At 34.0% G+C, this 22,358-nt stretch overlaps 6 protein-coding genes across 6 annotated transcripts; 4 read left to right on the top strand and 2 right to left on the bottom strand.

Moving 5' to 3' along the window:
* Positions 1-243: 243 nt before the first annotated feature.
* On the top strand, positions 244-1,657 carry LOC140829263 (chaperone protein dnaJ 8, chloroplastic-like). Its single transcript, XM_073192330.1, has 3 exons — positions 244-733; positions 1,121-1,189; positions 1,453-1,657. Exons 1-3 carry the CDS (start codon positions 512-514, stop codon positions 1,609-1,611), a joined length of 450 nt encoding a protein of 149 aa, XP_073048431.1. The 5' UTR covers positions 244-511; the 3' UTR covers positions 1,612-1,657.
* Positions 1,658-2,461: 804 nt separating this feature from the next.
* Positions 2,462-5,825, top strand: LOC140829261 (pentatricopeptide repeat-containing protein At2g03380, mitochondrial). The gene has a single exon (XM_073192328.1). It carries the CDS (start codon positions 2,875-2,877, stop codon positions 4,999-5,001), a length of 2,127 nt encoding a protein of 708 aa, XP_073048429.1. The 5' UTR covers positions 2,462-2,874; the 3' UTR covers positions 5,002-5,825.
* Positions 5,826-5,957: 132 nt separating this feature from the next.
* Positions 5,958-6,834, top strand: LOC140829262 (early nodulin-like protein 17). Its single transcript, XM_073192329.1, has 2 exons — positions 5,958-6,255; positions 6,363-6,834. Exons 1-2 carry the CDS (start codon positions 6,084-6,086, stop codon positions 6,704-6,706), a joined length of 516 nt encoding a protein of 171 aa, XP_073048430.1. The 5' UTR covers positions 5,958-6,083; the 3' UTR covers positions 6,707-6,834.
* Positions 6,835-7,055: 221 nt separating this feature from the next.
* Positions 7,056-14,422, bottom strand: LOC140829257 (putative receptor-like protein kinase At1g80870). The gene is made up of 2 exons (XM_073192325.1): positions 12,572-14,422; positions 7,056-8,205 (listed from the first exon to the last, which is right to left on the bottom strand). Exons 1-2 carry the CDS (start codon positions 13,742-13,744, stop codon positions 7,195-7,197), a joined length of 2,184 nt encoding a protein of 727 aa, XP_073048426.1. The 5' UTR covers positions 13,745-14,422; the 3' UTR covers positions 7,056-7,194.
* LOC140829260 (uncharacterized) lies at positions 8,591-11,964 on the top strand. The gene is made up of 6 exons (XM_073192327.1): positions 8,591-8,788; positions 10,111-10,323; positions 10,428-10,520; positions 10,660-10,758; positions 10,840-10,996; positions 11,769-11,964. Exons 2-6 carry the CDS (start codon positions 10,165-10,167, stop codon positions 11,783-11,785), a joined length of 525 nt encoding a protein of 174 aa, XP_073048428.1. The 5' UTR covers positions 8,591-8,788; positions 10,111-10,164; the 3' UTR covers positions 11,786-11,964.
* Positions 14,423-16,253: 1,831 nt separating the features above from the next.
* Positions 16,254-18,606, bottom strand: LOC140829259 (probable WRKY transcription factor 40). Its single transcript, XM_073192326.1, has 5 exons — positions 18,268-18,606; positions 18,096-18,155; positions 17,374-17,697; positions 17,131-17,247; positions 16,254-16,760 (listed from the first exon to the last, which is right to left on the bottom strand). The coding sequence occupies exons 1-5, from the start codon at positions 18,355-18,357 to the stop codon at positions 16,389-16,391; spliced, it is 963 nt and encodes a 320-aa protein (XP_073048427.1). The 5' UTR covers positions 18,358-18,606; the 3' UTR covers positions 16,254-16,388.
* Between the last annotated feature and the right edge of the window lie 3,752 nt (positions 18,607-22,358).

Here is a 22,358-nt window from a genome sequence, read left to right as displayed (position 1 = left end):
ACAAGCAAAGCATTGATATTTAATTTACACAAAAAATATATTATGAGATAGTTTTACGATTTATTTTTTTATACTAAAAATATTATTTATTATCACAACATAAAAAAATGAAACGAAAATAAACTGAATTTGAAGGGGGAAACATGAGATATTTATGGTGCCACGTCACGCATTGGATAAGGACGCTTTTTCACCCACACACTTGTATATAAGCCCTTTCTACCTCTTCCTCCTCGCAGACAGAACGCTTCCATTGAAATCAAACTTCCCCCTCTTTCAATTATTACACACATTATTTTATTTGATTTCTTGACGTGTGCCTTTCTGCTTTCACATCTCGTTCGTATATTTAATAATTTCTTAACTTGATAAATCATTGGAGCCTGTCACTCTTGCCAACTCATTCGATTGAAGGATTTTGGAATTCTGTTTCTTATATTAGATTTTGGGATTTCATTGAAATATATTGGTTTCTTGTTTCTTGAGTTGCATTTAAAAAAAAAAAAATTTGATGGCCGCTGCTGTGGGTTGTAGTTCTACATATAATTCTTGGAGTCAATTGAAGGATTCTAATTCATCGCTGAGAAATTTGAGGAATAATAACAAGAAAAAATTCAGGGTGTCCTGCGTTTCTTCCTCACCGGCCGTCAGTGATCCGTACAAGACGCTGAGGATCGACCCTGGTGCTTCTGAATCTGAGGTTAAGAAGGCATTCAGACGCCTCGCTCTTCAGGTGAGATTCCTCTGATGATTCTACATATCCTGTCTTAGTTGGATTTCTTATTGAAGATTTTTTCTTTGAAGAATATTTTTGGGGAAGATATAAAGATGTTAATGCATTTTTGTATTTTTTTAAAAAAAAATCAATACTTTCATGGTCAATAATTGCTATTAAATTTTCGAGTTTTAGCTGCCATTTATGAAACATAATGAAGAAATTATCTTCAAAGTGATTTGCTCAAATTTTTCTAATTTTTTTTTTGTCTTTTTAAACCAGACAAAAGTTTTTTATTCCATTTTTTAAAAAAATCTTGAAATTAATGTCATGTGAAGTTCAATTTTCTTACCCTTTATTTGGTAAAAGAAAATATTCTGATCACTGGTTGTATATGATCTGCAGTATCATCCTGATGTATGCCGAGGAAACAACTGCGGAGTCCAATTCCACCAGATTAACGAGGCTTATAATGTAAGTATATATCTGTCTAACTCAATAGTTAAATAATAGAGTTCAATAATGGCCACTTTTCAAGGATAAGTATATCTTTTAATATGCGCATCTCGAGAAGCTAATAGTATTTTTACACGACATGAGTGGACCCTTTATTCAAATGATTGATTTTCCAGAGACGTGACGTGAAGTGATGTGATGTGTTTCCACAAGGCAAATATTAAGACAAAAAGAATCGAGAATGGAGATTTGTGTGTGACAACACTGTTTGTATGGTGCAGGTTGTGATGAGCAATTTGAGAGAACCAGAGGTGGAGACGTACGATTCGGAGGTGGGCGATGGCACGGTGGATCAAGAGTGGGATCTGTGGGAAGAATGGATGGGATGGGAAGGAGCTGGTATCCGGGACTATTCATCCCACATCAATCCTTACATTTGATGGGGACAGACAGTTAACGATTATTTGTGTAAATGTTCTTCTGATTTAAGAAAGAAACCTACAGCCCACATCTTTGCAATATTCTAACAAGAGAAGATGGTTGTGGTTCAGGTTGTATAGTCATATTTTACTTTCTTTAATTTGTGAGGATTTAATTTAATAATCAGGATAAGTTCTACGTTGGTGTCAAAGCCAGATGGTCCCGTCGTGTTCGTAACTCTTCTCTCGGCCAGCGTCAAATGATTGAAAAATAAAACTAAAACACAGAATAAGCTTAAAAATCATAACTTTGATAAGTCAGATGATCAAATAACAAAAATAATACAATTTAGATGGCTATATTAATAAATTTGGCAAAAAATTGTGTGAGACGGTCTCACGAGTCATATTTGTGAGACAGATCTCTTATTTGGATCAACCATGAAAAAGTGTTACTTTTTATGCTAAGAGTATTATTTTTTATTGTGAATATGGGTAGGGTTGACCCGTCTCACAGATTATGATCCGCGAGACGGTCTCACATGAGACTCACTCAATAATTTTTGCAGATTAAAAATCAACTAAAATCAAAACTAAATCACAATTTTAGTAAGTTATATGATCACAAAACAAATAATACGTCTTAGGTGATTAAATTTATTGATTTTTTAAATGTATTTGGTGGCATTTGGAAGTATAAATATCATTTGATGTATATGGTAAAAATGGGATCTTGGAATGAAATTGGTATTTGGTGACATTTGAGAAATTCTTTAAACGGAAGAAATTTAATGGGATTTTAAGCGGAAGGAAATTAATGAGATATAATCTGTGAAAAAAAAAATTTAATATCGATTTAGTATAATCTAATTCAGAAATTTACATATATATATTTTTAAACTTAATAACATACTAGTACATGAACGCTGCGTGCTGACTGCAATGCTTAGTCACCTAGTTGATATATCAAAATCTCAGGTGCATGGTGGCAGTGGACATTTAATTAGATAAATCAGTGAATTTTTGTTCTGTTGTTTTTCCCGGCTGATCGGTTAAGGGGACCTATGGGACGATGGGCTTTTTCTTTACTTCAATAGCTCTAGTGTCGTTTTCTATTATTTTGTTTGATGTTTCAATGTTCCATTCTGGACCAGATCATGCTGAATTTTTTTGTAAAGTATTCAATTGGAATTTGCTCCCATTGCATTTTGGGTAATTGGGTTTGTTCAGTGAGACGGATGGCGGGAGTTTTAACAAGCTAAGGTATGAGCAAATCCAAATAACATGAAATTGCTCTCATTCTTACACAGAAACACCCGTCGTCTCGCGCTATCAGAATCACACCCTCACTTCACAACCTTCGCTCCTGAACCGACCCATAATCTTGAACTTCATCCATCACTGTCTTCCATCCAATCATTCTCAAAAAATCCTTTCTTTTGCCTGTTAAATATTTGCAGAAGCCTCTCTTCTCTCCGAAAAATTCAAGCTCTTTTAGTCGTCAGTGGTGAAGCGGATGATCCTTTGCTGAAAACCAAGTTGCTCGGTCTCTACGGTTTGTTTGGGCACGTCGAGAACGCCCGCCATTTGTTTGATCAAATTCCAGACCCGGATTTTGTGTCTTGTAAAACGATGATGCGGTGGTATTTTATCAATGATTTGTACGGTGAGATTATTGCGTTTTATAGATTTATAAGAAGAAGGTTTTTGGTTGTTGATGACATAGTTTTTTCGATTGTCTTGAAAGCGTGTAGAGAATTGAGGGATTCTAGCGAAGGGAGGCAGTTGCATGGTTATATCATTCAGATGGGGAGCACTGATAGCTTTGTGTTGACTGGGCTTGTTGATATGTATGCTAAGTGTGGTCGAATTGACATAGCCTGCAAGGTTTTCGAAAGAATTTGGAATAGGAATGTGGTTTGTTGGACATCGATGATTGTAGGATACGTGCAGAACGATTGTGCTAGAGAAGGGCTTCTTTTGTTTAATCGTATGAGGAATCACCTCGTTGAAGGAAACAGTTACACTTTAGATAGTGTAGTGAGGGCATGTGCGAAATTGGGGGCGTTGCATCAGGGAAAGTGGGTGCATGGATTTGTCATAAAGAATTGTATCGAACTGAGTTCCTGCTTGGTCACTTCTCTTCTAGACATGTATGTCAAGTGCGGGGCCATTATAGATGCTCGTTTGATTTTTGATGAATGTTCCACCGTCGATCTTGTTGCGTGGACTGCAATGATAGTAGGTTATGCTCAAAGTGGCTATGCTCACGAAGCATTGGTGTTGTTCACAAACAAGAAATGGCTGGGCATTTCTCCCAATTCAATCACATTGGCTAGCGTTCTTTCAGCTTGCGCACAGTCGGGCAATTTTAAATTGGGTTCATCAGTTCATGGTCTAGGGATTAAGGCAGGGATGGATGATGCCAATGTGATGAATGCTCTTGCGGACATGTATGCGAAGTGTTTTCGGATGCAAGAAGCCGTTTATCTATTTGACTCTATGGTAGACAAGGATGTCATTTCTTGGAACTCGATTATTGGTGGATATTCTAAAACCAGCCACAGTTATGAAGCTCTGAGATTATTTAAAAGAATGAGATCCACTATTTTCCAGCCTGATCCCGTGACCATGGTGGCTGTTCTCTCTACTTGTGCTTCTTTAGGAGACATTAGATTTGGTTCTTCACTTCATGCATACACCATCAAACAAGGTTTTTTGTCATCTAGTAGTGTTTATGTTGGCACAGCTCTTCTTGACTTATATGCCAAATCTGGTGATGCAAAATCGGCACAAATTGTTTTTGACGAGATGACAAACAAGAATACAGTAACATGGGGTGCGATGATTGGGGGTTATGGAAAACAGGGGGACGTGAGTAAGTGTATCGAACTTTTTGGTGATTTGACTAAGCATTTGGAGCCAACGGGAGCAATTTTCACCGCAATGTTATCTGCTTGTAGCCACTCAGGGATGATTAGAGAGGGGTGGAGATGTTTTGACTCAATGTGTCGGGTATATAATTTCACTCCCTCGATGGAACACTATGTATCCATTGTTGACCTATTGGCTCGTTCTGGAAGGCTCGAGGAAGCCCTGGAATTCATCGAGAAGATGCCAGTTCAGCCCGATATCACTGTTTTTGGGGCCTTCCTCCATGGATGCAGTGTTCACTCCAGATTCGACCTGGGAGATATGGCTGTAAAGAATATGCTAAAAATGCATCCTCATGATGCACCCCGTTACGTTCTTTTGTCTAACTTATATGCTTCTAAAGGAAGATGGAGCGAGGCTAGTCAACTTAGAGATTCGATGAAGAAAAGGGGTTTAAGGAAGTCACCTGGATCTAGTCAAGTGGGCTTGCATCTTATCAATGAACTATATTCTCCAAATATGGCTTCATATGGTTAAAAGTGTGGCTCACAACCCATTATGCAAGCATTGGTTTTTTGCCTTGTTGCATGTAAAGACTTACACCTAGCTAGTCTGGCATCGCAAGTTCTCTGCAACTAAAATGCTCAAGTTGACATTAGCGAGGAGAACTTTTTGAGGGTCAAAGATGCTGATTTGAATGCAAGTCCCATGTGGAGGAGCCGATCCTTTGAGTATTTGAATGGTATATTGAGTTTTTTGAAGGACGGAATCTTGTTCTTCAAATTGCTGCCAGATGACTTTTACGCCGGATCCATTTTGAAGGATTAAACACTTGGGATATATCCTTGAAAGTTATATCTTAATGTATGACACTTTTTTCACAGTAGATTTTTTTTCTTCGTACAATTTGCATAAGGTTTAGTATCTTTGCCATAACTCCATACAGGCAATCAAGAAACCACCATCTTTCGGTTGAATGCGTACCAAAATATAGCATGTGCCGTTCGAATGACCATGAAAAATAGATATAAATTTTACTAAGATGCATCTGGATTTGAGTGAAATCCATTTAGTTGTGTTGATGAATATCAATTGAATTTAAATATGAAATAAATGTAATTTCATGAGCCAAATCTTTTTGTCCAAATTAAATCGTTTGTGGATGAGATTTGAGCGAAAGCAGCGGTACAATGAATGACAAAGTTGATTTTGTTAAAAAAAAAAGGGAAAAGGAAAGCGATGATTGATTTGAGGATGCCCCACCATGTGAATGAGGTGTGGCTTTCAACAGTTGACATTTCTCAACCTCAGATCTGATATTTGTACCCAAAATTCAATCCAGGTCTCTTTTCTATGCTCTTGTACCATGCTAGCTATATACCAGCTGTACGTACATTGATTTTTTTATTTTTTATTTTTGCAAAGGAAATAAAATTGGAATCTGAAAATTGAAATTTTGTAACATAAAAACATACCATTTTTGTATTTATCAAAAAGGTAAATGGCCAATAAATGGCGAACCCCGACAACTTTCTTGGATCCGTGGAAAGATGGATAATTAACTTGAAACCCCTTCGCTATCAATTGGCCACACCACGCCTACACGCAAAAATTTAGAGATGTCCACCTCATCTTCCCTTATCCTCCGGATCGCCGCCGCTTTGCTCTGCCTCCTCCTCCCTTCAGCCGCAGCAACGGACCACATTGTCGGTGCCAACAAGGGCTGGAACCCCGGGATCAACTACACTCTTTGGGCCAACAACCAGACGTTCTACGTGGGCGACCTCATTTGTAAACTACATTATTTCTCTCTCAAATTTGTTTACACATTTTTACGTAAGATCTGGAGAATTTTTAACAGATATATGTGAGTTTGTGTTCTTTTTGTTGGTGGGTAGCGTTCAGGTACCAGAAATCACAGTACAACGTGTTTGAAGTGAACCAGACAGGGTACGATAACTGCACGTTAGATAGCGCGACGGGGAATTGGAGCAGCGGGAAGGACTTCATCCCTCTCAACGAGGCGAAGAGGTACTACTTCATTTGTGGGAATGGGGGATGCTTCAGTGGCATGAAGGTTTCTGTGCTCGTTCAAGCCATTCCTCCGCCGCCGGCAGCTTCCTTGGTTGAGGGCCCTAAGGGTTCTTATGCTCTGGCGACGGCGCTTGTTGGTGGATGGAACTTGGTTGCAGCTGTTTTGAGTGGCTTGTTCACGGAATGGTTTGGATTTGGGATGTTCTAGTGGCGCTCCGGCGGTGGCTGAGGCTGAGTGCTTTGTTTTCAAATATTATTTTCCATTAGTTTGTGTACTTCATTTTTCTCACTTCATTGTTTTGCTGACTTTGAAAAACCACGTTCCTTTTGTTTTTACACTCGACTCTATCTATATAGATATTCAATACTCTTACGTAAAACTTAGAATAATTTAAACTGTCTGAAAATGTAGATTGAGATTTTGATACTGACCACGGTTATAACAGTTATTCAAACTAATGATAGTATTTAAAATAACTAATCAAAATGATATTATGACTATTCATTTACTCTTTTATAAAAAAAAATTATCTAAAAAGTTATAATTTAAATATAAGTTTTCAATCATTTATACATTAATGATTTAACTCGTGACAATTACAAAGCAGTAGCTGTACAAACACGTAAAATATGTACAAGAGTCGAGCACGCTAGTTTTTAAAAACTACATACATTTTTGCGCTACAATTTCAATAGCTAAGATTCTTGGTTTCCCTTTTGTTTCTTCCTTGATCTGCTAAAAGCCTTGGAAGGAGTAGAAGGTGAGAACGCGAAGGGGAACAATGGGAGTTCCATCTCTCCTTTCAGTATCTTGACAACGTCCCCGATATCCGGTCTCAACTCGGGCATTTTCTGCAAACAAGCAAGTGCCAAGTTGATGCACAACCTTGCTTGACTCTTGTCATATTCATCTCTCATTCTTTCGTCCACGAGCTCTAGCACATTCCCACTTTGAGCTAGATGCCTGCACCAACTTATTAGGTTCGCTTTCTCAAGCTTCATCGGCGACGAAAGCACGTGCAAAGGCCTTCTACCAGATATGATAACAAGGATCAGGACGCCTAAGCTGTAAATATCTGCCTTTTCCATCAAATATCCACACCCACCGTATTCCGGTGCTACATAGCACAATGTACCTCTCATGCTCGTTGTGCTGCTTAACTCCCGGCTAAACAGGTCGCCGCTCCACATGTCACTCCCAATAGAAGGGGAATTCGTCCTTCTCCAACCCTTTCTGAAGCCAAACTCCTTGTTCGATTTATTGGTATTGTTGTTTTCTTGACGAAACTCTCTCTTTCTGAATCGTAAGCGTTTCACCATACCAAAATGAGGTACTTTGAACGTTTTCTTGATTAGATCAAGCTTCTTTGACTTGTCGCTCTTCTTCTGGAGTTCATCCAAGTGCTCCTCTCTCCACCATTCATGCATCTTTCGATGCTTCTTGATGTGCACTTTCCACCTTTTCGACCCATCCTTGTCAACAACACTATTAACAGGCGCAAGCCGATGTTCTCGGACCATAGTCTCCTTCACTTCCTCACATTTATCCAACTTTGTAGAGTTGTCCAAGTTGGTTTTCTCTATGGTACCTGCCTTTTCTTCATCCCAACTGGTGTTGGTCGAGGGACATATTTGACTCCCTATCCACTCCATCACATAATCTTTACTACACAATTCACCAACCCCATCCTGCCTCCACCACCAATCCTCACTACAAGAAAATTGATTTATAATGACAAAAATTTAATGAGAGTATGAAAAATTGGTCACTAAAAACATAATTTTTGAAATTTTTATGAGGGTAAAAAAAACCATTATTAAAGATTTAAATTATTAGTGACGAGTTCTCAATTTCGTAGCTATAGATAACTAAATCCGTCATTATATGAATACAAAAAAAATCCCTCTCATAATTGCCTACATACTTTAGGCGCCATGTATAAAAATTTTTCCCTCCAATCACCCCTAAAGATTTTAGGCACCTACATAATCCATTTTTATTTTTCATTATTAAAAGAATAAAAAAACTTTTACCCCAAATACAATTATATTTATCATCTTCACTTAATTATCTGTACGTGTAAACCCTCCCCTCCCCTCCTACTTCGATTTTTTTTTCTCACCAACAGACTTCGATTTTTTTTTCTCACCACCAGATTTTTCTCCCCTCTCATAATCGCTTCTCTCATTCTCGGTGCTCTCTCATACTCAGTGCGACTGAAAGAAGGGGAATCCCAGCGGCGGCGTTTGTGGAAGACATGTAAGGTTGCCTCTCCCAGTGAAAAAAAAGGTGCGAATTCTTTTCAGTTAGATCTGGTATTGATGATGCTTCTGTTATTGATTAGATCTGAACACGTTTCTCATTGATGTGTTAATGAATTTGGTGTTTGTATAATTTTATATTTCTTAATTATATGGTTAATTTAATTATTGGGGACTCTTTTTTATTTTTAGAAGATTTTTTATTTTGATTAGGTTACTTTATTCAGGGTAGTTCCATCGTGAAGATTGCAGAGTGTTCTTTTCTTATTGTTTTAACATCTCTTCCTTTTGTATATTCATTTAAGCCGAAGAAATACATTACGTCCAATTTAATTTGAAAGGTTTATTTGTTTAAGAGGCTCTTAAATAACTCCCACTTTTACAATTAAAAGTTTCTCTTTGTTAAAAATGAGTATAATTCTTCAAATTTACTCTAAAATTGCTCTATGTACGAACGAAAGTAATTTTTTTCTCACTTATCTTTTAGTCTTTCTAATAGTGAAAATATTATATCATTGTAAACATATTTTAAAAAATTTTTAAATATCTCATATATTAGTCAAATAATTAAATATAATTTATGTAATAACACTACTCCAATATTTATATTTGGTCATTTGAAATGACAAAACTATCTAAATATATTTTTTAAGGCGGGTCTAAATTTTAATAAAGGCGGGTTTAAATGACAAAACGATCTAAATACTTTTAATAAATTTAATACTTTTTAAGCCGGGTCTAAATCTTTTATAAGCACAATGAATTGGTGGAATTGGAGATAGTGTGTTTGGAGTTTGGAGAAGAAAGCTTGATCTGAATGAAGTTTTGATTTTGGTATGTAACTTGGGAAAATAATATTCTGCATGATTATCCCCTCAGTGTAGTTTTGGTATGCATCTCCCGATTGTCGGGCTGGATTTGGTGGTTTGCTGATCTACATTGCTTTTATTTGATGATCTAATTGGTGACCTACATTTGTTTTTCACTACTTAATTTTTTCTATTTTAATATCTGACACTGGATGGTTGTATTAATCCTTTAGTGACCAAAACCTGTTTTTGAGAATGGTATGTAGCATCTAATATTAATATCAAATCACTTATGTTAAAACTGTGCTATTAGTGGGGAAAAGCTTGACATTTTACATTTTAGCCGCTGGGGAACAATCTGTTTGCAATTTTTTCTTGGTATATGATTGAGATCTGTAAATTTTTTTTAGGTCTTCAAAACATTACTGTCAAATACAAATACCTGCTTCATTCTCTAGCATTTTTCATACTTGGTGGACGATTGAAATGGCAGAGGTACACTTTAGATAATAACTATTGTTGTATTATGATTATGTTGCAGGAATGTTTTTTCAGTCCTAATATAGAATTATATCGTGAGCATACTTTGGGGCATATGGGGGATTTGTGGACAGCATGGAGGTCATCCTTGAATGTTGATTATGTGAGACCTTGCAAAACTAAAGCTGAAGTTCTAAAAAATGTGCCGAAAGGGTTTAATGCTAAAGAATGGGACTGGCTTGTAACTAATAAGTTCTTAACTGATGAGTTTCAGGTATAATAATACTGGTTCATAGTGTAATCAGAAATATCTTCATTTCGCAGTTAAATTGCACTCATGGAACTGATGATTGTGATTTTGGTTTGTGATTTTTGTAGAAAACCAGTAACCAGAATTCTAATAATCGGGTAAATGGAGTAATGCCTCATCGAACTGGAAGCAAGCTGCACAGACAACTGATATATGAAATGGTCATAAACATCTATATTACTTCTTATATTTATTATTTATGATTTTTTTGCTTAATTAACATATATATATATATATATATATATATATATCTATATATATATATATATATATATCATTAGCCTTTTATATATCTTTCAGGTAGGCAAGGATAATAACCCACCTGATATTGCAAAAATTTTCTATGAGACTCGGCATAAAAATGGAAAGCTTGTTGAGCCAGAAGCGCAAGAAAAATATGTAAATATCAGTACTTAATCTTTTAACATAAATTTGTTGTTTATCATTTATTTAAACGACATGATTGATGGACCTTTGTAGGATGAGATTGTGAAGACTGTTCAATCTAATGCATCACTCTCACATATTGAGGTTGTTGAAAAGTGTTTTGGACCACAGTGCCATAGTCATGTCTTTGGTTTTGGAGGTGGAATGAAAAGAAAACATTTTAATTGTTCACCTACAATGTCTGGTGAAGGTGTGTTGTGCTACCTTGAATTTTTACTACATATATTTTACTTCAGGTTTATACATTATTCTGCATTTATTCCTTTTTTGGAGTTTGCTAGTTGTGTGTATTAGGCGTCTACCCATGATATAATGCCCTTTTAACTTGGCATACATTTCTAGTAAATTACCCAAAATCAAGGTGAGCTAATGATGAAGCAGATTGTTACGGACAAGTGGACTTGTAAGATCAAAGGTTATGGATTTATTAGTTTCTCCCCATGATATAATGCCCCTTTGTGTATCTCCATGTTTTCTTGTAGACATTTTGATCCATTTTAGTGAATCCAACTTCTAATGAGACAACATCGTTTTGTCTTTTATGTGGGTTTTTAGTTGAGGATTGCTGTGTTGAAGAGTTGGAATCAAAGGATCATTTAAGCAAATCAAAATTGTGTTTGTGGCTTCTAAAAATTTTCTCAATAAAACATTGTGCACTTGTTTAACATAAATATTCGAGGCTTCACGTGTTTGGTCTATCTGCATAATTTTCTGACATTCGCTTTTTGTATGAGATTAATACCTTTTATAAGAGGTTTTTTTTATTTGCGATTTTGTGTTGACATGTATATAGACTTTATTTTTTTATTATTTAAAAATTCACTTCACATGTGTTTGACACAATATATCATTGTTTTCAGGATATTTTGTTTACAAATTTCGGCATCAAGAAAGTTTTACTCTTACTTTATGTTTGGATTACATCTTTATTTTAATTTATTTTTTCTATTTTTGTTTTACAGATGACACGCTGCAGTAATCTGATGTCGTGCTTCAAAGAAGAATTCAAGCATTGATTAGGAAATTAGTACATGATATTTTGAAGCAGCTACTAAGTGATCACCATTTATGGTCCTCAAATATTTTTGTACTCCAAAGAGTAGATATTAGGAAATACTTCAAGTATCCATCAAAATGGAATTCATGTTTTGGAACAAATTGCAATTCTGTATATTTTGAATATATGAATAGATATGGATGCAGTTGTTTATATAAAATATTTTGTTCAAAAAAATTGCTTGTTTCAGATTTCATATTTTTTTATTAATGTTATCTTTTAATATAATGACAAATTCATATAAAATAATTATTATAAATTTGATCACAATTAAAAATATTTTTTAACGAGGGTAATTAATGATTTAATGAGAGGTAATTTCATAGTTAAATCGATTTTTAGTGAGGGGCTAATAAGTAATAATTATAGTAAATTTCATCAATAAAATAACATATAGTGAGGGTTAAATAATGATATAATGAGGAGATGTGTTGTCATTAAAATATTATTTTATGAGGGGCAAATGGTAGTATAATGACGAAAAATTTCGTCATTTATATTCATTTTAATGACGGTATAATTTCATCATTAAATATGTTATAACAATAATGACAGGATATCTTTGCCGTCATTAATTACTTTTACCTAGGAGGGCAATAATGAAGGTATATGACGAGAAATTTCCCGTCATTAAAATTTATTTATGACAGGTTTTGGACATTTAATGACGATATTTCCCGTCACTATAGATCAATTTTCTTGTAGTGCCTTTCCCCATTGTTTGACACCCTCGCTACTGCAATTATTATCATCATCAACCAAAGCAACATTCAAATTCAACTCCTTACTATGATCAATACTACTCAATTCATCATCATAAGGCACAAACATATTCCAATCATCCCCACCATTTTCCAAAGTTGACAACTCCTTCCCCTTCGAATTTTCACACTTATCATCAATCCCATTACCAAGATTACAGTTAAAATTTAAAGAGTTAATTGCCACTCCTAATCCCAACACATTATGATAAACTTTACAACTATTTTTAGAAGAAGTAGATGCTTGCAAGGCTAAAGCAAAATCAACCTCATTGTTTTCATGGCTTTCCACTGGTGTCCCAATGGCTCCACCTACTCCACTGGCATTCGAGTTAACTGAAAGTTCTTGACTCTTCCACAATTCTTGGCTTCTCCCCAAGTCTTGGCTAAACAAATCAACCCCAAATTTACCCTCAAGCTTCAATCTTGACAGCCCGAAATCCGAAATCTTGGCTCTAAACTCTGAATCAAGCAGAACATTGCTCGGCTTCACATCTCCATGGATCACTGCAGGCTCACACTCAAGATGCAAGAAAGCCAACGCCTTTGCAACATCAAGAATTATCGCAAACCTCCTAGCCCAATTCAAGCTCAAACTATTAAAAACCCCATTTTTAGACTCAGAAAACAAACATTCTTGCAAACTTCTATTTGGCATATACTCATATACCAGAAGCCTCTTACCCTCATCCGCACAAAACCCCGATAAAGAAACAACAAGAGGACAAGACTTCAGCCCTCCCAGAACCTTTAACTCATTTTGAAATTTCTGTTCACGCTGGAATGAACTTGAATCTAGAAGTTTGACTGCTACCAATTTCCCATCTTTTAGAATACCTCTGAAAACTGTACCAGAACCCCCTTTACCTATTGAGTTGGAGTCACTGAAATTGTGGGTTGCGTTCTTGAGCTCTTTGTAGCTGAATCTCTGTAGCTTGTCTGATGGTGAGGGGGAATCAAACGGGCTAGTGCGTGATTTGCGCGACAACGAGTACCAAAGATAATAAAGAAAATACAGAATGGAAAAGAAAACAATGAGAGAAGTGGAGACCGTAATTGCAAGTAAAATCATGCTTGACTTTGGCCTTGAATTTGGTTGGAATGGCTGTCTTGAAGCCATTTTCTTTTCAGGTAGAAGAATGTGGTGCTTTCTTTCTTGATGCAAGCTTGATTCCTTGATTTACTCGTCCCCTAACATATATATCATACACATGGAAGAGTACTACCAAAGCATATAAAGCTTAAACTTATAAGCCACTTTGTGGATGATATGGAATAGTGCATATGAATCATTCACAGGGATATTTCGTAAATATTTCAATATTCAATTTTAAAAATTTAAAGAAAATAAGTGAAGGGAAGCAACTCATTCATACACGCTTTTGCTGGAAACACTATTATGAAAAGGATATATATTGTTCAACTATGATATTATTCCACCCATTAAACAAGTATTTTGGTTATAACATTTCCTATTAATCTAAGATATCTGTCACTACTACGGTCCATAATACTTCGAACTCCATATATAACATAATCCCGATGTCGATATGTAATGGATACAAGCCGTCTAGATTAAAATAATTATCAAGAACATCAAACATAGACGATCTTGATTCTTGAAGTTCAACAAAAGAGAATTATACTTAATTCAAAATATATGTATTTTCTTGTATGAATGTTACATTGTTTGAGGATGCATGATGATTAAAGAGACAAAGAAGCCCCAAAAGGAGTTTTCAGCACTCAAACAAAAAGGATTCATGGCTGGAAGAAGCAAGAAATTTGGAGGGAGAATTTGAAGGTGCATGGTGGGTGTTTTTGTGATCATCAATATAGTGATGATTAGCTAATATCGCTTCCACATTTCATTCACTCAAGGATTTTTATCAATATCCACTATTACCATCAATGGACATTTTTGTAATTATTCAACAATATTATAATTAGAAAGTGCTCACTGTTAAATTTGATATGTATGATATAAAATATTTATGAATCGTTTTCAATTGAAGCCAAAATTAACTTTGTTCACCGCATATTTTCATTACATATCTTCATAATTATGTTGCTACCTAAAAGCAAATACGTTGTGATTCATCATCCCACTACATTGATTGAATAAAGAAAAGACAACTTTAATCATTGAAATAATAAAGTAAAAGTTTTTATTAAATTGGAACAATATTGAAATGTTTACAAAAGATAAAAAATTAACTATTCTAGACCTTACTGACAAGAAAGTGAGATTATTTTGATGAAAAATATGTTTTTTGTGAGACGGTATCATAATTTATATCTGTGAGACAAATTGATACGATCTATATATACTAAAGAAAGTAATGTTTTTGACATAATAAGTAATATTTTTTAATGATTTGGTTCGAATAGAAAATCTGTCTCACAAAATTTACATATACGAATGGTTTTCTTTAATATCACACACATTCAAATAGAATTGAAAAATTGGTGGAAAGTTATCTTGCATGCAGAGATAATGATAAGTATAGATTTTGGGGCATCGGCAAATCACTTGTCTTGGTTAATTGAACAGATCAATAATGATAATGTCCTTTTAACTCATAAAAAAATTAAATTTAAAGTTCGAGGGTCAAAAAGATTTTGTCTTTTACATACACTGTAGGATTGTCTGTATTTATAATACTTTTTTTACCTACAGTAAATATTTATATAAAATAAAGTTACATGTAAACAGTTCTTTTTTTAAAAAAAAATTAATTCACCTGAGTAGTTTTAGTATAGTTTTATTTTTACGAAGTTGTTTTTTTTGTTTGTTTTGTTTTTTTTAAAGGATCGTATTTTTTTTATAGCTCGATGACGGCATTTTCGAAAAAAACAATTAACAAAACTTCGGCACACCTTTGAAAGTCTTTACAAAATTTTAAAAATACTTAAAGTGATTACATAACTAATATTTTAATTAACACTTCGCTAATTTTGGTTTGGACCCCGTAAGTTCAAATTGGGGTTCACGAAAAAAATTTAAATTTAAGAACTGCAAACTAATAATATTATCTATTATATATTTTAAATAAATCATTTTATATTAGAAGAGATTAACTATATATGGTATTCAAAATGAGAATACATTGAAGTTATACCATTAAATATTACGTACTTGATAAATTTCGTTATCATCTATTAATGTGTTGTTTGTGCTGGGAAGATTCATGGCCAGTGGATGGCAAAAGGGGCCACGTGATATTTGGGCATTGAGACCAGACTCAACAATTACCTATACCCAACAAAGATAAAGGGTCATTTTTTAAATGCGCAATTCTTATATTATTTATGTTCATATGCATGGTTTGCATGGGTATGTACGATCATCTTTTTTCGTGGGAATGGTATCAGTTTTCCATGGGATTTGAGCATTTTTGTGCCTAATTCTTCAACTAAGAAAAAATTATGTAAGTTCTGATTTGCATATACATACCCAATTTCGGGTCTGGAAACTTTCGTTCAAAACAAAGTTGTTTCTTGTCTAGTAGAAGCAAGCGTCTTATGTTCTCAATTATTTTGATTATAACTAGATTGCTTTCACATCAATTTAAAATTTCTAGTTTATATCATAATTTTATAATACAAAGATTTGGTGTTCTTGAAAATTTAATTTGTAAAATTTGAGAATCCTGTTGATTCCACGCTTCGAGTATTGAGAGTGCATGACATCATCTGTAAATCTCTAACTCAAATCTATTTCTAATTTTAACAAATCAAACGACAAGCAAACAGTCTAGTTTCTACCACTTTTGTGTGTGAGTATTTAGCTGAAAAAACTTTCCAGAGATGGCAGCTGCCACAGCTGCTTTGAAATTGGGATCTCTGGTTAGAGTAGAAGCCATATGTTCCACCAAAGAGTGTTGGAGTTCAGGTGCAGCGATTTTGTCTCTTGACTTACTCCTTGTAGTTTCATCATGACTGGTCTTTGGTATGGTGAGATCGAGCGTGATCGCTGGTCCGGATGAACTAAGAGATGTCGAACATGGCATGTTGCCAAGCTTCGCGCTCTTATTCGGGGTAGAATTTGCCTCGAGTTTCGAGGGTTGAGGATGGTTATGCTTCCCTTCATAAGTTGCAACTAGAACCGCTTGATCTTCCATGCTTCTTTGAACCTGTGAGTGTGTAAAAGTAGAGGTTAATTAGTTCCTTGGAAATCAGTCTTGTACATGAGAGCTACTGTTTTTCTGCATCAGCCTTTATTAATTAAGGCAAAGATGGAAGCATATTAGATACATTTGTATACGTAACATGCGAAGTTCAAACGCATGAATTGTAAATTTATCAGCTAGATCATACCTTTTTTCATATCTAAAGCTATATTTTTTTTATATCACAATCTTAGAGCTATTATCACAATCTTAGAGCTATAAAACATATATCACAATCTTAGAGTTATTATCATATATTTATCATAATCACCGTGATATATCATGTATGTTTATTCACATTGGCTCATAGAGAATAGGTACTGTGTTGAATTACCTTCTTTTTGACTGGGCATCTTGGAGCATAAGAACACTTGAAGTAAGCCCGCGGAGAAGGGTTATCTCTAGTCACTTTCTGTCCATACTTCCTCCACTGATAACCATCTTTTACTGTCTGCAACCGTTGAAATTTACAGTCTTTGAATACAAGAAACAAGCCAAAAAAACAAATTGATAAACATGTGTGTGTGTGTGTGTGTCTTGAATTTGTGGTACGGTGATTATATTCATTACTACTTACGAGGCTCGCATCAGATGCTTCGGTTCGAACATAAGTCCGCCGTATCTTTCCTTTGTTGTCTTCTTCCTCTCTCTGTTTCTTGCACGAATCTTCATCGCTGGAGCTGCTTTCAGAAGAACCGTTAATAATGTTTGCTTCAATGATGTTGATACCACTTTCAGGCTTCCTCTTTCTTGAAATCAAATCCAACTCCGGATTCTTGATCTTGTACTCCTTTAATCTGTTTTGTAATTCATTGTAATTCTCGCACATGACCGTCAATAATCCAGTCAGTTTCTTGTTTTCAGCACTCACCCTATTCAGTTCCTCTATCAAAGCACCCCTCTGTTTGACCAGAAACAATAGTTAAGACTCAGAAAATATCAACAACTCTGATTTGCTCCATCGATTTCAAATGTAATTAATTTAGTAGCATTTTGTATTTTCATTAGACGGGCCGACAACTAAACACATATTTCACTCATGTTCACGTTTTTTCTCTATCAGTAATTACTTTCAAGAACTCGAACACTTTCAGAAGCTAAACCAGAATTTTTACATCTACACAAGACAACAAAGTTTACCTATATGCAATAATTTTAGTTTTCAGTCAAATTCCAGATGATAAATGTCTGACAAAAAATTTCTTTCATATATAATAATCCCATATGAACACAATTACTATCACTTAATTGTTACAGTGTGTCTTGCATGTTAATATGTGTTCTTGTGGATGCACTGACCTCTTGTTTCGCACCTACTCCTGCTCCCGATTTCAAACTGCTTTCCAGTACTTCATGTTTCTGAAATCCAGAACAAACAAAAGCAATCACCAAACTTTCATTACAAACACAACTTGAAGTTGAACTGCAGTCTGCATTCAATTTGCTGCGACAAAGAAGTAAATAAGATTACCATAGTAAACATTTCAGGAGTTTCATCAAGGAGCCGAAGAGGTTTTGAATTCAGATCCAATGAATTATTCAGAAGACTAATGAACTCCATATCTTCCCCAGATTCAAGAAGGTGAATTCCAAACAATTTAACTCAATTTAAATTCTTCTAGATCTTTGATATGTTCTATATATCCGAGAGTGCAACTTTTGGCTGCTCACAATAGTCAAACAATGAAGAGAATATTATATGTACATGCGTGCATATATGTATAGATAGATGAAGAGTGAGAGAGGGTAGAAAAATTAAATAAATACATTTGAACCGACAAGTTACAAAGAGGTGGGGATTGGGAAGGAAGATGGATTGCCGGAGAATGAAAAGTATATTGGATTTATCTCGAATTTATGACAGCATGGATATAGCAAGAAGTTAAGAATTAGGTCGGCTGATTCGGGCAAAAAAATGAAAAAAAGATAAATAGGTATTAAGAGAGAGAAAATGTGAAATATATTGGGAAAAAAAAACATTTCTTGAGTTAATGATGTCAAAATAAATGTATTTTTAGAATTTTAAAGTGTTTGAGTTATTTTAAAATTTGAAATACATTTAAATTTCGATTTTTTCAACAATTTTTCTTCTCCATAAAAGTTTCGTAGCTCATGATATCCCTATCAACGTGGGAAGAGTTTGTTATACATAATTTGTTCTCTAATATAATGTTATTTACCTGACTAACATATTTTGCAAGCTATTTACTTGTTTAATTTTCCAAACTAAGTTACTAACAGACACCAGAAGAAGCATATTCCGAGTGAGAGTGAAGGATCATTTTCTATTTTCTTGTTTAGTTTTTCGTTTTTCCCTAAATATGAATATAATCTTTTCAGATGTATATTTTTTGAAAAAGGTAATTTCCCAAAAACATGGGGAAAACAAAATCTAAACTTGCTCCAAATAAACAGGAGTCGTCACTTTTCGAAGGTCAAATTCATTAAAAATGAGAAATATTTTCTAAAAGAATTTTAAAAACAAAGCAAAACAAAACTTCGCCTAGTCGTTTTAAAAGATATAGTAGTTTATTTAGTTTATTTATTTGAGGAAATAATAGTAGTTTATTTTCAAGTTCGCATTTATTAGATGGAGAAAAGATATTGAAGACGTTTCAAATATTGGGAGTTGTTTCATACAAGTCAAAGTCACGCCCACCTTTGACCGAATTAGGACGGAACAACGTGCGAACCTTACCTATAAAATAATAATACTCTAATTAAATTAATATTTCACTTTGAACTAGTTTTTATACTGATTTATCGCTAATTTTTTTATTAATAATTTATTTTTGTCCGTGGGAGTGGGACTTATTTTTTTTGGCTTTGCTTGGCTGTCCCGTCACGTTTGTTTTCGCATTTTCCACTACGAAATCTTATTTAATGACATAATATAGAGGAGTTGGAGTTATATCATGGAATTACTAAACTTTGTTGTGAAGTCACATAAAGATTCGCTAATTTGTTGTCCCGATGATTTTTCATTATACATTTCAAGTCTTTATAAATGTTATATTTTGATTAGATTCTTGTTCCAATATGGATAATAGAAAACGGACAACGTCCCAATAGTAGGTTGGATGTTAGGATATAGTGATATTCTATCAAAGAAGTCAGATGTTCGATATCTCTATGCCATGACAGTTTTGAGCCTGTCATAAAGAGTTTGTCAGTATGGTTCGCAAGCTATTGTGTTGTCTCTTTGGGTTTATCTAGAATACACTAAATATAACGGTTGCAGGCTGATGCTAGGAAAAATAGAAAATAGATAAGCAATTTAGAATTGAGCATAAAATTTTTGTAAAAGTTGAAGAGCGTCGCATATGTTTTTGCTTACGCAAAATCGTCGCAAAAGGTAACGATATAATTTTACCTGCGTGCATTTACGAATCGCTAATTTAACTTTATAACATAATCTATGAAATTATGACCGATCTGATATATATAATTTTTCCGCAGAGTTTCTAAATTGAATTTTCAATCCAACTACTTGTTCTTAGAAGTTGGATACCGCAAGTAGAGGTGCACGTGATTTGAAGTAGCAATTTTTTTTTCCATTCGCATAGCCTACATGTCTACGACCAAGTCTTTTTCGTATACTTCACACGAATTCTTACAAAATAATACGGGAAAACTGTATTTTAACTCTGATACATTTTATCTTTTTTTACTTTTTTAATAACCTATATTTTCAAATTTCAGCATTAATTATATATATTTCATTTTTTTTATAATTTATTCATTTTTCATATTTAATGGTGATGTAACACTGCACACGTTAGCAATATGTCGGCACCACACCAATATCACGTCGGAAAAATTATAGATAAAATACTAAAACTACAATTTGAAAACATAAATTACCAAAGAACCATAAATATAAATATACAAGAAATACAATTCCCAATTAATACTGTCGACCGACATTTAATATTTCTTATGTCCTCGTGAAAACTTGGAATATATATATCAAAAAAAGGGGAAGCGGGAGTACTGTTTTTCTCCTCTTTCTTTATCATTTCATGCCAATTAAATTTTTTAGATTATCAATGAAATATCGCCTACTTAGAAAATCTTGAATTTTAATTTTTTTACATAAATATAGATAAGAATATGAGACAGTCTCACGGATCTTAATATGTGAGATTAGTCAATCATACCGATATTCACAATAAAAAGTAATACTCTTAGCATAAAAAGTAATATTTTTTCATGGATGACCCAAATAAGAGATCCGTCTCACAAATACGATCCGTGAAACCGTCTCACACAAGTTTTTGAGATAATTGTTATATCCAAAGTATAAATAAAAATATATTATTTAATGAATTTGTCAAAAATGTCGGATTAAGTAAACTTAGAAAAAAGACTTTTGGCATGGCCCAAGACTAAATCAATTACAACTAGATGATGGATGTCGTGTTCGTTGAACAACCGAGTGCAAATCGGTTAACTCTACGTCCATATTCATTGAATATTTTCCTTTCATCTAAAAAATATATAAATTAGTTAAGCAGTAACATCTGTGTGTGTTACGGGTGTGACGATTTCACAAATCTTTATATGTGAGACGGTTTCACAAAATATATAAATATTGTGAGACGGTTTCACGAATCTTTATATGTGAGACGGGTCAACCCTACCGATATTCACAATAAAAATTAATACTCTTAGCATAAAAAGTAATATTTTTTCATGGATGACCCAAATAAAAGATCTGTCTCACAAAATACGATCTGTAAACCGTCTCACACAAGTTTTTGCCCTAAAATTTTAGAATGAAATATTTTTTGATATTTCTTGTGTTATAATTTTCATTGGATTATAGAATATGTGCCGCTTTTTTCCAAATGTAAAATAAGCAGATAACTAAGAAGTAAACTATATAGATTCTTTGTCAAGAACAAATTTGATGTTTTCAACTTTGTCGTCTGAAATTCTTTGAAGTTGCTGTTGTTATAAATTTAATTTATCTTTTTTTTGTAAAATTAATATACCAGGAAAGCAAATACTTATCAAATGGAAGAGAAACTAAAATTAAAATTTCACTTTAATTATGCAAATAAAGTAAATTATTTTTGTCGGAATTTGTAGGTTTAATATATATTTATATTTATATAATCGTTATTCTTTTTCTAAGGAAAAAAACGAAGCAGCAACAGACGAATGGTTTATTTGTGAAGCTACTAAAATAAATGTCGGACAAAATTTTATCCATAAAAAAGAACTGAACCATCTTTCTGATATATTTAATTTAAAAATTGAAAATAAGGATACAAAAAATTGACACCACAATATTCTTTTTGATAAAGTAATTGGCTTCTGTTGATTTTATTGGTCAATTAGACCCTTTCCACCTAGTTTGAATATGGAAGTTGTCCCTATATATCTGTCCCATTTGCCCATGCATGCATATATTATATTTTTTCTAGGAGTACGAATTTGACACGTCTTCACTTATTTATTACATTATTATTTTAGTTTATCGAAGTCATCTTCCATAGCCCGTCGCTATTCCCAATTAGGAAGACTGACTAAATAATTTCCATAGGTCTACTTTAA

Source organism: Primulina eburnea, chromosome 4 (assembly GCF_022965805.1).
Source record: "Primulina eburnea isolate SZY01 chromosome 4, ASM2296580v1, whole genome shotgun sequence".
Taxonomy (NCBI): Eukaryota; Viridiplantae; Streptophyta; class Magnoliopsida; order Lamiales; family Gesneriaceae; genus Primulina; species Primulina eburnea.
Note: the sequence above shows the minus strand (reverse complement) of the source record. Positions and strands in the feature narration are given on the sequence as shown.